The 16,768-nt window shown below is 43.2% G+C and overlaps 1 protein-coding gene across 2 annotated transcripts in view; it reads left to right on the forward strand.

Annotated features, from left to right (window-relative positions):
• LOC147632450 (ABC1 family protein) overlaps positions 1–8,433 on the forward strand; it is a 97,596-nt gene extending 89,163 nt beyond the window's left edge. The window contains exons 16-19 of one of the 2 annotated variants that reach the window (XM_086807281.1): positions 6,618–6,690; positions 6,776–6,970; positions 7,081–7,179; positions 7,372–8,433. In XM_086807281.1, coding sequence (XP_086663407.1) covers positions 6,618–6,690; positions 6,776–6,970; positions 7,081–7,179; positions 7,372–7,398 — 394 coding nt within the window. In that variant the 3' untranslated portion in view covers positions 7,399–8,433. The remainder of the gene's footprint in view (positions 1–6,617; positions 6,691–6,775; positions 6,971–7,080; positions 7,180–7,371) is intronic. The other variant, XM_086807280.1, reaches the window with a different exon arrangement.
• The last annotated feature ends 8,335 nt before the right edge of the window (positions 8,434–16,768 follow it).

Below are 16,768 nucleotides of genomic sequence, written 5' to 3' on the forward strand. Positions count from 1 at the left end.
ATTATCTAGATATTTAACCACTCTAAGAGTGGGTTCACACTCACACTCATAGGGAGTGTTCACACACAAAAAAACACACATACATATGAGTTTCGAAATATCCAACAAACCCCCTTTCGGAGCAAAGGTGGAGATGCTTCAGAAGACCTTCAATAACCAATGCGATTTGGGCCCCGAACTGCAACATGTGATATAAAAGATCGGAGTGTGCCAACACCTGAAACTCTCTTGCCAGGATTGATATAAGAGCTTGCCAACATGTGACTGTGCCTACATGAGTTCCCCAAAGCAATCCCCCCCGAACCTAAGTAGGGATATGTTGTAAACAAGGATCCTTTTATAGAAAACACTGCTTACATGAGAAACACACAAGATTATTTATCAGATTTCGGGGGACATAGCGGCGGGCATAGAACCCTTGACTCATGCAAGAATACTTTAGAAAGCCAAGTCGTAATCTTCCTTATCATCGGGTGTCATAGATGTTTGTGCTACATCTTCGTCTTCGTCTTCGTCTTCTACTACGAGAGTTGCACGATCTTAGCTTGTTCCTTGGCCATTTGTTTGAAGCATTTGTCTTCAGAGTATCTTCAGCTTGTTCCTTGGCCATTCGCTTGAAGCATCTGTCTATGGAGTGTGCAAGCTTTTAGTAGTAAGTGCATTTTTTGGTTCTGCTTGGTTTTCCCTTGCCTTTCATCTTTGACATGCAGGTCTTGTCTGCTGCAATTCAGGCGTCCACAAGCTCTCTGAGACGCAATCCTCATTGATGAGGATGGTGTTCATATCTTGATATGACATCTCACGAGCCACCTTGAGAACAATGAGGGTCTCTGCATACTTTGGAATCCCTTCTATATTGGATAGAATAAATGCTTTCATATCGTCCTCATCATGTTTCGCCTTGAGGGCGGCGAGTTGTTGAAGAATTGAGCCTAGATTGCTCAGATGTTCTTGTAGAGTTTGAACATATTTTATTTTCATGTTAAAAAACTTTTGCTTGAGAAAAGCTTTGGAATTATTGATCTTGTTAACAAACAAATTCTTAAGTTTTTCCCATACTTCTTTGGACGGCTTGTTCAGGTCAAGATGATGGATGAGGTTGTCAGCTAGTCCCAAGCCAATGTGTGTGAGCGCCTTGTTGTTCTTGTCTTACCTGCACTTTGCTGGAGTTTCCTCTTCTTCTTTTGGCTTATGTTTTGAGCCTTTGACCACATTCCAAACCCCGTCACTCATCAACAATAGTTTGATCTTGGTTTCCCATGTAGGGAAGTTGACTCCAGAGAACCTCTCAAAAGTGGTGCTACTTCTGAACATATCCATGCTGTTTGCAAGCAGTGTGTTGGGCTTCTAATTTGAAGTTTCTTTCCTAGATTTGGAAAGGCCCCAGATTTTCATGATTGCAAGCACTTCAAATTTTCCTCAATTTCTGAAAATCCCCAAATTTTTAAAATAATAGCATGGAAAGTGCAGGTTGAGATCATGGGGAGATGACGAGAGTAGCGAAGGGCCCTCTTATGGCGTGCCAGCTTTGGTGGTCGGCTACTGTGCAGGTAGCACTTGGTAGAGGTGTAAGCTGCAGCACCATTGGGATGGAGCAGGTGGCGATGATTGTGCAGCCGGTCAACGTAGTGTGGGTGATAAAGAATGGGCCAAGGCAGGAGTGCAGAAGTAGAACAGTCTGTTGGTGGAGCTGGGCCAACAGGTGGGTCCAATCAGTGTCCGTGGCTAGCGCTGCAATAGAGATGGCGGTGTGCCGTCAGCTGGGCACTTAAGTTGCCGCATTGGGTGGGGCGGAGCAGGCGTTGATGGCAGGCTGCACAGTATCGCTGCAAGCTGGGCGGAGTTGTGACAGGTGGTGGAGAAGACTGAGAGAGGGGGCAGGCTGAGATCAGGTTGGTGTTGTGGGAGGTGGGAGTAGCCAGAGAGCCGGGCTCTGATACCATTTGTAGGGCTTAGGGTTGCAGATTCCAAGCTATGGTGGATTGAAGGTATCCATGCCACACACGTATAGAGTGCTAGAGAGAGAGAGAGAGAGAGAGAGATGACAAAGTTCAAGAAAGAGAAAGTATTGCACGACCCAACGATGGTTTATTGCAGATTGTGATGTTATACAACCTTCAGAACAATGCTTTTATAGCCTTAAAGGCTTATGTGATGACACCATTGCCTATGTCAAACCCAAATAATATCTAGATATTTAACCACTCTAAGAGTTCACACACACACACACACGCACGCACGCACGCACGCATAGGGAGTGTTCACACTCAAAAACACACACATAGATATGAGCTTGGAAATACCCAACATACATCACTGTGTATGAACTGTAACTTCCGATCAGCTCTCATTGAACCATCATTCTATGCGTTTTGCCCAAAAGGCAGCCTTTGTCTCCAAGTGGGGCATTCATTCCACCATGTAAAAGCATCAAACTTCCGAAATTTCCACCATACCATTCAGCTGCTTGCATAGCTTAAGTAATTAAGCATGCATGATGTGGTTGTTGTCATAGGTATCCAACCTATACAAACCATTACATAAAGTCCTAGAATTATTTATGTGATATCCTTCAAAAAGATATTTGGGAAGGCATTTCTTGTCCTTGAATTCCACAACAAACTGTGTTTAGCAATAGAAAAAATAGACACCAAACTCTTCTTAATCTTAGAACATATAACACATTTGTCATGCTACTTTCTTTCTAGCACAAATTTTGTGCTTTGGATGACTACTACGGGCCTCAAACTTGATACTTGTGGATATACCTGTGCCAAGTCCCTCTATGTGCTTGTTTATCGAAGTCATGGGAAATGGGCCCGCAGAGCGGCCTGTTTCGTAATCACATCCTTTGTATTGGTGCTATCAAACAAGACAATGACTCTCTGGCCACCTCTGTAGCCAAAGGTCTTGAGTGACTTGTTGCGCTCATACACCGGGTCATGGATGCCCTTTTGCTCATCTTCGAGCTCCCAACTGACAATGGCTCCGACTATGGAACTGGGAGCCGAACACCTAGAGACATCGTGGGGGGTTCTGTGTGGGAGCCTAGCTCACCAATAAAGCTATTGACGTTGGGGTTGAGGTCTGGGGAGGGGGTTTCTTAGGATATGCCCTAGAAGTAAGACCTATTGTATGATAATGACAATAGAAGCATTGCCCCTCTTTTTATACCAGGTTTACTTATCTTGGCTGAGCTTACCACCGGTCTTGTGTGCTGGAGCTTTCGGAGTAAGTTTAGGCACGTTAGTGGAGTTCTTGGAGTGAGAGGCTCCCATGCTCTGTCCTGCGGGTAGACCGTGATTGGTTCTAGTCCTTGCCACTTGTAGTAGTTGCCTTGGGCAATACGGGTTGGGAAGTCTTGGGCTTTCCACAATTGCACTTCATTTCGGCAATTTGTGCAAGCGCGAGTGCTCGTTTGAAGGTCAACAGTTCAAACATATGCACTTTCCATTGGATCTGTGTGTCTTAGGAGCTATCCTCTCTTATCCTTAGATTTTCTCGACTGTAAAGCCAAATGAGTGATTTGTTGGAAAATTGAAGAACTGGTTGCGCGTTCTACCGCAATCCCCTGAACACGTCTTCAAGCCGCTCAAGATAATGAGGCGGTAAAAACCCCTTCTTGAGATCAGTGAGACGAACTGATCCCATACATAGTTGGTAACTCCAAAACGGGAATTGGCCTAAGCCCAAAGAATTCACAAAGAAATGGCCTCACCCTCAATGTAGCAACTAGCTAACACTACCTTGTCCACATCTGGCTTTCTACCAACAGCAAAATAAGCTTCAATTTGATTAATCCAAGTTCATACAAAGCAGTAGGATGGAGTTTACCATTTTACTTACTGAAGTTCACCTTCTCGTGAAGATAAGTTGAGGAAGTCGCCGTTACTGCCCTTGTGTCCAAAGCTCCAAGGAACCACTCGTGTTCCACGTGTCGTCTTTGGGCTTCTTGCTTGGCGGCAAGAACTATTGCTTCATAGTCCGCCTTCATCCGAAGCTCCATCTCCCATATTTGCAACTCAAGTGGAGAATGGGCCTGCTACTCTTTGGAGTTAGTAGAGGTAGGAACTTGGGTAGGGATCTTGGTGAGAACTCATGGAGAAATACTCTTAGTGGGGACCAAATGCAATTGATATTCCAAAATTTCATGTAACTCATGAAGCAACAAGGAGATCAATTGCTTGAGCAGAAAGCTATGATCCAGGCCTTGGAGAAATGATCACCTCTTCCATCCTCTTCTTCTCTCATGATGCCGTTGCTGTAGAAGTGACAGTCTGTTTGTGGATTTGTTGTTCTCTTGGAGACATAGTCACAAGAAACGGCCATTTCAATCCCTAGAAATGCGTTTCTTTGTTTCAAGATCCCATCCGTTTCCATGGCCGTTTCTTGTTTCCCAAGTGATATTGTCACAGGAAACGGTCGTTTCCACCCCTAAAAACTCATTTCCCCGTTTCCATTGCTCGAATGTTTTTGTTCCCGTTTCTCGTTTCTAGTGACTATGCTTGGAGGTCAACTAACGTGGGAGTGGTCAAGGTTCTTCCTGATCGCAAACAAACCATCCACTATGAGTGTGGGAGATGTTTCCGGTCACGTTCTGGAGGGTGAAAACCAACCGTTCTTTTCTTTGAGGGGCATGAGTCACACTAGATTGGGGGAGTTCTTCTGGTGTCTTTAAACATACCACACCAGCGATTTTTTTCCCCTTTTTTCTTGGCTGATTTTTTTTCACCAAAAGGCAAAGCTCTGATACTACTGGAATAAGCGGAAGCTTGCAGACGAGGACTATACTTTGATAAATAATTTTCAGCACCTTTGTTTTTGACGATGTACAGCACAATGTGATGAGAATAAGAGTGTAGACAATTCACAGTGTTGGGTCCCAAATACCTTTTGAAGGGCCCCCACCATGCATGGTGTATTTGCTTTATTGAATGAGTAGAATGACTGATTACTGGCTGTAAATAACCAGGACTGAACTGACTTTGGAGACCTTCACTTGACTGAGGTAACTCTCAGCCTGAAGATGACCCTTGATACTTCACCTTCCACCTTGCCTTTGCCTCCTTCTGGCTGTCTAGGCCCTTGAACCTTGGCACTTGCAGAGAACATGAGATGATTTAGGGACTGGACTGAAGGGCTGTATATATACCCTCCCAATGCTGCAGTTGGCCATTGCAACTGCTGTTGGCCACGTTCCTTGGACAAATAAATGCCAAAACTCCCGTATGCTGATGCTCACGATTGGCTGGACACGCCTCTATGCTGGCCCACTACTAGAATGCATGGCCCTAGGGCTAGGTGTTTAGCCCTTTGCTGGCCCTTAATGGCTCTTGGACAAGCCCCACGTGGCTGCCCATGCCCAAGTCTCTTAAAGCCTGTCTCCTGAACCTAGACTGGTGTCTGTGCATCCGGCTGGAATCCTAATAAATGCCCGGTACACCTCTACATCATTCCAGAGGGTTACATAGACATGTGGGACATGCACTGACTTCATGTGTGGGACATGCACTCCTGACCATGACCATGTACGGGACTTATAGACCTGACCACGCTCTTTCATTGTTTGGCACTTTGTCAAGATATACTGAAAATAAAACTTAAAAAAAGGTTCTGAGATGTTCACCCTAAAATGAGCTTGATGCTCCTGAATGCACGAATCGAGAGAAGGCACTGGTCACCATTTACTGACATGGCGATGCCGATGTGTCTACTCAGTGGTGGTGGGTGGCAGCTCTTCCACTGCGGCACTGGCAGCTCTTCTTTCTCCTGGCAGCCCCTCCCACTCTGTGTCTGGCAGCGCTGCTGTGGGGCTAAAGCTCGCAAGGCAGACAATGGGGCTGCTGGTGGCGCTGAGCAAGCTTGTGTGGGTGGCACAGCACACAAGGTGGCACATAGCTACTGATAGTGGTGCTGCTGTGGACACTTTAGACGGGTGGCAGCTGGGCGCTGCTGAGAGGCGACAGAGGGCAGTGCACATGTGCAGCAGCGACAGGCGCTGCTAGATGGCACAACCGGGCTGAGCGAAGCAGGGCAAGGGTGGCGGCAGGTTTTGCAAGGCGGTAACAGTGCTGATGGGTGGTTACTCAGGTCTATGTGGGACACAAGACAGTTTTCTGGCGAGTCCTCTAGCCTCTCCTGGCAGCTATGATGGTGATGCTAACTGTGATACCACTTGTAAAATTTAGCCCACATAATTACATTACATTAACCATTATCAATGTTTCCTAATACAACCTTTGCACAAGTGCATATAGAAAGTCTCCTAACTTATGCCAAGTGTCACTTATAATATCAGTGTGTGTGTACTAAGTTTTCTAACCCTTAAACTTATTACCATGTGTGTATGTGCACCCCAAGCATTTATTCCTAACCCCCTAACACATGCACCACTACTAAATGTGCATCTCTCACAGGTTAGTTGAGTCCTCACTTGTATATCGAGTTTCAAGGAAAATGCATAAGCCACTGGCTTCACTATAAATGGTAGTCCTTGCGCAAGTGAATTTTCTTGCGTAAAGACCATCTTTAAAACTTTTTTTTTTCCCTTTTGGTTTGCACAGTTTATGAGTGAAATAATTTTAGACTTAACCAACATAACTACTTACTTTTTCCAGAACAGTGAGAGTGCATGACAAGATAGCCAGCATTTGGCCGGAGTTTTCTGTAAATGGGAAAGAAGACTGCACGGTATGTTCTTGGGAGCTTGGATATGCGAGGCCTTTTTCTCCTGTTTTGTACAAAATGGTCCTTTAGTTTTGATTTATTTGTGCAGGTTGCGCATGTGTTGAATCACACCGCTGGGTTACACAATGCTCTATCTGATCAGTTCAAGGAGGATCCTTTCCTAATGTGCAATTGGGATGAGGTCTTGAAACAGCTTGCAGTAGCTGTACCAGATTCGTCACCAGGTGCAAAACAAATATATCATGCTCTTACGTATGGGTGGCTGTGTGGTGGAATCATCGAGGTAGGTGTCCTGAATTGCATCAGTACCACCTGAAAGAGAATTCTACTGTTCTGTGTTTAATTGTATGTTCTTGCTATCAAACAGAACCCTAACCTTTAACTCCTGCCCAGAACAGAGAGCTTCAGGGAAGAAATTCCAAGAGCTGCTGGACGAAGTATTTGTTCACACCCTCGGTGTCGAAGGAGAGTTTTATGTTGGCATCCCTCCTGGTAAGCATGCTCTGGGTGTTATCACTGTCTTGTATTAGATTTCTAGGCTGATACACTTCCTCTACATATCTTGTTCTTTGGTTAGGCACTTAGGTTGCTTGTCTTTACACATCTATCTTGTTGACAGAGATCAAAGAACAAGGTTGCTTCAGCTTTTGCTTATAATGTGGCTAATAGAACACTGATCTACAGGTGTGGAGTCTCGCCTTGCTTCACTAACTCTTGACATGGAGGAATTTGAGCATGCAAAAGGTTTCTTGAAGAATGGTGTTGGTGATGGTGGGCAACCTAGTCATCCAAGATTGGGTGCAATGATGGCTGGAAATGGTTCTATTGAAGATTTTTTCACTGTTATAGCCGCACTGCCTGTCCTCTTCAACATGTTGTTCATCAGGAGAGCGGTGATACCGGCAGCCAATGGCCATTTTTCAGCTCGGGCATTGGCACGCTACTACGCCATGCTCGTTGCAGCTGGTGATGTTCCTCTTCAGACTTCATCCAGTCAGCCTCCATTGGGGAGCCATTCTCAAGTTCCCAGTTTCAAGTCAAAGGATGTGAACAATAAAAGCAGGAGAAGAGGATGGAGACTGAGTGACAAGGAAGAGAGCTTTGAAAGGAAGCTTTCAGGTAGGAATTCTGAAGTTTCATCTGCTCATTACAATGGGGGTTCATGTTCTGTAAAGAGTATATTCAAGAACCCCCAAATCCATCATGCATTTTTGGGTACAGAGGAGTACAATGATTTTTCTCAGAGTGGACCTTTCGGCTTAGGCTTTCGTAGGTATGCTTCAAGAGAAGGCACTGATGAGTCTCCACAGTTTTTTGCATTTGGACATTCTGGGATAGGGGGTTCTACAGCCCTCTGTTATCCAGAGCACAATTTTGCCTTAGCAATTACTGTCAACAAGTTGTCACGAGGGGGAGTAACTGCAAGGATAATCAATTTTCTTTGCTCAGAGCTGAAATTGCCTTGTCCTGAAGAGTATTCGGAACAAGGTGGAATGGGACCGGATATGAGATTGGATATTAAAACATTCGCCTCGGATCCCGTGTCATAGGTGTTGACTGTTTATGCAATGGGCTTTTCTATTCAATTTGGAATGACCCTTTCTCCGACAAAGGTTATAGCTCCAATTCTTTTGGATGCCCACCAAGAGGGCAATCCAGATATATTTGTAAAGCAACCTTTGAACATTGTTACTAGGCAATATCAAAACCTTGTCTTACTAAAAATTAAAAGAGACCTTTCTTGTATATGATATTTTCTGTCTTTGGAAATCATTCATATATGTTCACAGCAATCAATTTTCTGCACTCCCTACTGTCTCTGTTATAGCCCTCTTACTAAGATTTGGGTGCCATGTCTTGCTGCTCAGCAGTGTTCCCGCCTGCGCCCCCCCCCCCCCCCCCCCCCAAAGCCCCCTTTTGAGGGGATGTAGCCGAGCTAGAGGCTACATCACTCACACACAGAAACCTACATGTCAGGGCTTGAATCCACGACCTCTTGGGTAGGATCGGTTGTGATGAGCTGAGCCACTCAGCAGGCAAGTGTGCTGACGCTCATTTTTTAATCAGGGCTTTGATTAGGCTTAAATTTACTCGCATGTTTTTTCAATACAAACCAATGCATTGCATTCTGGGGGTTGATGCAACTTAACTTCAATGCCTGTATGTGATACAGCTGTTAATGATGCATACAAGGCTGTGGATGTGACTTCATGTTTTTGGCTTTCATGTCAGTTCAATTTCTTTGTCATCTCTATTTAGTGCCCTCTTATTAGCACATTCAAAATGTAACGATAAATATATGTTCTTAAATTGGCCACCTAATACAGTTTTTTGAATTCCTCTATAGTTATCCAAAGGTAAGCTTAAGAGTTGTTGCCCTCTACCTGGCCATAAATGTTCTCCTACACATTTAATATACAGATAAATATGTGCTAAGAACTAAGGAATTCCTTGCGACTCGTTGACCTCAAGGTTTCTGACCATAATAATTTTAACAGCATCGCATCGTTGTCTTGACAAGTTAAGCAAAGCTTACCTTCATCCCTTTAATTACGATTTTCACTTAGAAGATCCAACCTTGAGCAAACTTTTCGCTCACAAATAAAAAATCTTCTCGGGCTTGCACAGGAGATAGGTGGGGATGAGGCTATTCCTTTGTACTTCTTGCATTTTTGAGCCAGTGAGATCAATGCTAGATGTATCAAAAATTAATATGGTCATGGATGTTATGTTTCCTTCTTCGGCATATCGAGGCTAGTGATTAGAGACCGATCAAATACAATCTTTATAGCAGTGTGAACTGGTTATTGGATTTGTCAGATGTTATGTTCCGTGCTGCGACATAATGAGGCTATCGATTAGAGATTGGTTGGACACGGTTCTTGTAACAGTGTGAGCTGGTTATTAGATTATATAGTGGGTCATTTGTGCAAGAGTTCATGTGTAGAACTCTACCTTGGGAGAGGGGCCTCTCACGGGACCCAACTTGTGGTTACCCGTACAAGTACAAGTGAATCGTGAGGACTAGGGGTTCATGGTGCCATTGCGTATGGTTTGGAGGCTATGGTTGAGTGTACGGTTGGGTGGTGAGAGTTAGCTGATCCCTTCTATGTTCCTTTGGATGCTCTTGAGTACGCATTTTATGGCTTACCATTGCGTATGGTTTGGGGCTTACAATTGGGGTGGTGAGTGCTAGCCGATCCCTTCTATGTTCCTTTGGATGCTCCTGAGTACTCATTGTATGGCATACGTGATGTAGAATGTTTCAGATGTGCTTCTTGTTACTATGGGGTGTTTCATTTGGTATCAGAGCATTAATTAAGTTTAATTAGTTTTTTGTGTTAGCCCTTTAATTTACTTCATCAAAAGAGAGCATGTTGGTGTGCAGTATTTCAGTGAATAATATGTGCTTTATTTGCTTAAGAATGCTTTTGAAAATAACCGTTTAATGGATCCTTGAATGGTAGAGAAAGAGGGTTAGAGATAGTGGTTAAATATGGTTGCAAAACCTTAGTGTAAATGGGGTCAATGATGGGTATATGGTAGTCTGCACAATCTCAAAAAATTGCAAACTTTTTGGAGAAGATTTTGGTGAGAAAATTGGGTTTAATTTGGCGATTTTACATGGTTATAAACCAAATTTGGTATGTGGATGGAAAACCAAGGATAAAGTGCATAAGAGAGTGCTCTATGGGTAAAAAGGACATACATTTTGGAGTTTGAACTTTTCGGTGGAAGCAAGAATGGAGAGAAGAAAGACGCCTACTTTCATCTAGGGACTTGGAAAATACAATCCTTGGTAATGTAAAAAAAGCAATGCTAATTACCATTGTTATTGTCGACTCGATAATTTCGAGCCTTGTTCTGCATTCTGTTTGTATCCACTGGGTAAAAGACCTCCACTGGAAGTGAAAAAATTTGGGTAGGGAAGGGTGGAGAGTACTTGCTTGGGACGGGGGAGGCATGATTGCCTGTGTGACATGGGTTGAACCCCCATGTGCATAGGACACCTGTACCAACTCTTTTTTGTAAATTGACATGTGTACAATGTTTATTATTATTATTATTATTATTATTATTTTTTGCACAGGGTTTCTCCACACCCCTTTTAGCTACCTAACTACTTGGGATAAGAGTTGAAAAATCAACCCTACCTTTTACACAAGGGCTATTCTCATTTTTTGGCAAATTGGATTTGTTTCTTCCTCTTGGATCCCAAGGGCAATCAACCCGGCAAAATCAAGCTTCCTTCGTCTTTACCCATACCCACATTTTCTTCAAAATTAATACCCAAACCTTACTCTCACAAAGTATCATATCCACTTAAAGGGAAACCACGTGAAATCAAATCTTAAAGCTCTAAGACAAATAATTTTATCCTTTTTTTCAAAAGCAAAACACCAAGGTTTACAAAATCAAGCGCTCGTCTTTGCTCCGCGCATGAAACCAGAGTCGTCCTTTGTTGACTATCCTCTAATTATATGTTTAATTCGAAGAAACGTTTTTAATCCAAGTAAGTGTCCATTTCTTTCTCCTTTTATTATCCAAAAATAATTATTTTAAGACTATAATTAAACCATTGAATAAACCATCCAACTTTTTTCTTTTATTATCCAAAAATAATTACTTTAAGACTATAATTAAACCCATTGAATATCAATTCACACGTGTACTTGATTAAAATCCATATTTTACGCTTGAGATGGGGATAAAAATATATTTTTTTCTCACATAATTTGATTGGATAATTAAGGAATTAATTGATGGCGTTAAGTAGCTTAACATCTCACATTAACACACATTTTATTTTTTTGAGTGATGTGAGGTTTTGTGCATCGAAAGGTGTACAAATTTGTAGTGAAGGTGAATTTGTGTGGTTTTATGTCATGGATTTGGCACATGAAATTTAATCAAAATCTTGAGTTAATTGGGGAAAGGTGAGGGGGAAAACTCTTGCAAATTCTTTTCAATTCCCGATGAGTTTTTTTTGGACATTAATTAAAAAGAAGGGATTAAGCTTTAACCTTTTGGGAATTATTTGGGTTATACTAGACGAATTGAACACTAAAATAAGGGATTAAGCTTAACCTTTTTAAACATTAAGAAGAAGGGATTAAACTTAACCTTTAGAGAAATATTTGGGTTAACGAACCAATACTAAACCAAGTCAATTTTATTTAGAAACCTCTTGGTGGTGGTGGTAAAACCACATGCATATGTACACTTGGTACAATCAGGCATAGTTCCACGCAATCCACTCGCCTAAGTTACGGCCTACAACTTTGCAGACTGCATACTGTGATTCCCGTAACCACATTTCCCACCTCCTCTTGGGTAGTTGTGCGGCGGCAGTTGAAATTTTGTCAGATAGTTGCTAGTATTGCACCTTGTTGTGACTACCACTTTTGAATTCTACAGAGATTTATTTGGGGTATCGATACAGTGAAGTTGCTAGTATTGCACCTTGTTGTGACTACCACTTTTGAATTCTACAGAGATTTATTTGGGGTATCGATACAGTGAAACAGCTTGTTACTTATGCACTTAAAAGATCAGGAAGGGTTGTTGGAAATGATATCCATCTCGATGATAGCACACCAACTCATCCAAGTTCCTTATATCAAATTAGCATTGGTTGTTGAGGACCTTCGTCTGGGACTCAGTTGAGTATCCTATGGATTGAGATGCTAGGGATCTTAGGACTGGACATCTAGTGCTTATTGACAGTATTGATGTCTATTCCAGTAATTGTGAGAATCTCCATCTAAACATGGGGGGTTTCGGTACACATGATTTAATCCACATGTTGGGTGAAGTTATGGGAATCCCTATGCATGTATTGTTTGATGATGAGAGTACTCACAATTTGATGCTTCTTTGTCCAAAAATCACGTATCCTAATGGTGTTGAGTGATCATCGTTATGTGGGCAATCTTGCTCAAGCCATTACCTAATGTTGGCAAAGGATCTTTGGAAACTCTAGAAATGATTTGCAATGATGAATGCAATGTTCTTTATTGTGGCCTTAAGAATGAAATGCAATTTAATGATTGTATTTTTTTTTCTCGAAAAAACAAGATCCTTCTATTCGTTAACAAAAACCAGCCTTAAAAGGCTAAGTAGTACAAACTCGCCTCTATTTACGGAGCAAGGATCAAAGAACAAAAAAGGGGAAGGATGCGCTTCTCCTTCGGTTGGCCGCTCTATGAGAAGAACCATGTCTATAGTGCCAAGTGGACTCACCACCATTATCTGTGTGAAAAGGACCAGGCCACCAAAGCCTCATGAAGGCTTCCCGACACTTTTGCATATGGCCAGAACCACCTTGAACCTTCTCCCACTTCCCTGCGGGGGAGGGTATGAATGATGTTGAGCCAGATGCTCCTGATGGACTCTACAAGTGGGGTGTGGATGGTGCCTTCGATGGCTTTGATGCATCGAGCTCTCAGATGTGCCATGCGGTAGCGCTGGTATAAATCTCCTTGTGGCTCGAATGAGGAGGCCCAGTGAGACTAGTAGATGAGGCTAGGACTGGCACTATCGAAATGCAAAGGTGAGAGACCTGAAGGGCTAGTCCCCCGCCTTCCTCCTAGTGAGCCATGACAACCTCGGACTTAGTGGCCCAAGCAATAGTCCCCCATGTAATAGTATGGGAAGAGGCCCTGTCCATAGTGAAGATGTAGAGAATCTGCTGCCAAACCTAGTGAGCCTTCGAGCAATCCCAAAGACAATATCATTGAGACTCTTGGGGATGGCCACAACTTGGACATGATGCTCGTCTACCTCCAATGGCCAAACTCCTATGTGTCACTAGCGAAGAAAAGAGATCGATGTCAAAAACTGTCCCATAGCCTCTTCCGAAAATCTAAGAGAAAGTGTGGTGAGAGGCCCTGGGATTGCCAATGTCATGCCCTTGACCTTGGGCGGCATCTGGATCCTACGGCGTGCAGTGTGTGCAAAAAATGGGGTACCCATAGTATCATTCTTGTCTACAGGATCAAACCAAGTCCACTCCCTTGGGTCCCACTAGAGTCATGTGCTGGAGTCATGTGATGGGCCGGCTCTCCCAAATCCATAAACGCTAGAGTCTCTCCCCGTCCACCTCGATGGTGGTGGGTCAATGTGTCACTCATGTGCATGGAATCCGATCACACTCACCCTCTTGCAACGTGCATCCCTTGAAGTCCTCCAAGGGGGGGGGGGGGGGGGGGGGGGGGGGGGCTCTGCTCCCACTAATCTGCCATGAGGTCCAATAAAAAAGGTGAGCAAGGCAGAGCTGTCATCCCCACCATGAACTGCCAGAGGAGAATATCATGCTTGGTGAACACTCCTAGTCATTGCGGGGGAATAGGGTCAGGGATCGGGGTTAGCCACTCCGGAGGAACGACAGAGTCAATGTTGAGGCCGAGTTTGTCCATGCCTCAGATCCTAGTCAAGCCCCTCTCTTGGGCCACTGGGGGGAACTGTCTGAATGTAAGCCAATCTCTAAGGGACCTAGTAGGGCCCACCATACGTCATTCTTACATGCTGCTACATCATTTCCAAACATAGCGTTAACCACATGTTGCATAACAAACAACCTCATTATCCTCATTATTTCTGTTAGAGGATGCATAAATGTTTTGTTCCATTTTTCCATTTCGTATGTCACTCTGCTTCTTATAAGCAATCTGCCTGCACATGCCCATGCCACAGTAAAAATAGCCTCGTGTATTATTATGCTACCTTTGCCAATTACCAGGATCTCTTTGGCTCCATGTGCCTCTAAACTGGCCTCTTCCACTTGTATGTTGTTGTTGTGAATCCTAGGACTGTTGCTGTTTTGCTGACCATAATTCTAATTACCTGTTCGGCCACCACCTTGGCCACGTCTATGACCTCTACCTCTTCCTCTACCTGAACTTGTTTAGAAGGCCTGCTGCTCTGAACTATTTTTGTTTTGTGAAGATAATTGATCTTCACCCAAGTTCTTCTCTTCATCAATGATCAGCATTGACACAAAATCTGTGAAGTTGGGAATGTTCTCTCGAGTTTGAAAAGACATCTTGAACACCTTGTATTGTGGCCCAAGACCATGTAGACACACTTCCACCTTATTATCATCATTCACAGAAACACTAATTGATGATGCAAGGGATTCCACAATGCCCTTGATCTTCAAAGCATAATCTTTCACATACATATTCTTCTTCTCCCACAGTATAAAACTCATTCTGAATCTTTTGTGCCTTCGTGTTGGTTTCATAACAGCTCACCAAGGTGCCCCATGCCTCCTTAGGTGACTTGGCATCCTGTATGCAGATAGAAAACCAATACATGACTTTCCTTGCTCCTTGATTCCAATCCTTGAACTCTTTTATATCTGCAGCAGTTGGATTAATCTTGAGTATCTTCGGTGCCTCCTCATGTTCACCTTGAATGTAGTCCTAGTAACCTTTTCCCATCAAGAAATTTGTCAATCTAAACCTCCAACCATGGAAGTTGTTCTTGTCAAGCTTCTCTGCAACAATTTGGTTTATTCCATCATTTGACATCTTTTCTGCAACACAAATTTACCAACAACAGCACTGTTGCTTGACCTGCACCACAAACTGTTGTATTCTCTATAGCGGTACTATACTGCACCCAAAATGTCACAACCAGCGACCTTACTTTGCACACATACACCCAATGGTAACTTTGAGACCACTTTACAGCACACATAGTGTCTGCACAACCAATCACCCTTCATGCAGTTCCAAAAACAGAGTTATGCAGAGAATCGAAACTTACCCGCAGTGCTTGTGAACGCCTACAAATTGAAAAATAGAGGTCCAAACGCGCTTGAAACATATTTTTGGTCCAAAAAAATCCATCCAACAAACAATATAGTTAGGTGACATCGTGGAGGTGGAGCTTGGAGGATTGGAGCTTCTCAAGTGAGTTTGGAGACCTCAAGGGACACAAGTTCGAAGCATTGGTTATGACAGTTGTGTTATATTTCTCTTCCCTAAGGTGAATGCATTGAGTTTCCTCTTGGAGTGTGGTATCCCATAACATTTTTGGCACCGCTACCAGGGAAACAATCTTGTTTCTTCCATCCTCTTTGAGTTTCAGCTCTCCCATACATAAGACTCATAATTGCCTTTGCATTCTGGTAGTGCATTGTGTAGGAAATGAATGGAAAAGATTTAAGTGGAAGTGAAACATTGTGAGAAATTGGTTGGTTTTGTTGTTTATTTTGTGGTGGAGTGGTCTTGGAAGAGGGCTCCACTATTTTTTCTAGCTAATTTTTATGTTTGCATCATCGAAATCGTCAACGTGAACGATCAGGGTGGTGTTCTGGTTTTCTTTCTTTTAAAAAATTTACAAAAATCATAAAAATAAGGAGCCATTGATTGTGCCTTGAACTCGTATTACATTCCTTAGGTGTGGCACAACGGGAATGCTGAAAACACTGATGTAGTGCTCTGCTGAAAACGATGTTGAAATTGCTGGTGAAATGAAGGAGACAGCTCCTCAATCTAGTGAATCTTCTGCTCTCTCCCAAACTTGAGCTGCAGCCTAGGTAACCTGGAGATCTAGCAGTGGTGGGTGTAGTAGCCAACACAAAGGGGAAAGAGTAGATGAATCTCTTACCCTCGTACCGCTTCCTTTGCTTCTTTTTCTTGCTACTTAGCCCTTAGCATGAACCATGCTCTGATACCATGAAAAGATGCACGGGAGAAGAGAGCTTGAGCTCTTGCAAGCACACACACACTCACAGAAACCCTAGAAAAGAACACACAAGGTGAGAGGCTAAAAATTCTTCTTCTTGTTTACACAACAAAAGAGGTCTACAAAGAAGATAAAGTGACTAACACACATAATAGAGTATATACAAGCAGTCCATAATGTGAACATGCTAAGAGGAGTGGGTAGATGTGGACTAGTCAGTGTCGTTCAGCTGTCGAATCTCTTGCAAAGATATGTCGGTGGTGTCACAACTACCAAACTCGCCAGTGATATAAATGTCAAACAATCATGCAGGTGCCTTGTGAGTGTTAGCTCATGTTGATCTTGACATCTCAACAATATAATGGCAAATAACAATGGAGCCAAA

This window comes from Cibotium barometz, chromosome 13 (genome assembly GCF_041138505.1).
Source record: "Cibotium barometz isolate CiBa-2024 chromosome 13, ASM4113850v1, whole genome shotgun sequence".
NCBI lineage: Eukaryota > Viridiplantae > Streptophyta > Polypodiopsida > Cyatheales > Cibotiaceae > Cibotium > Cibotium barometz.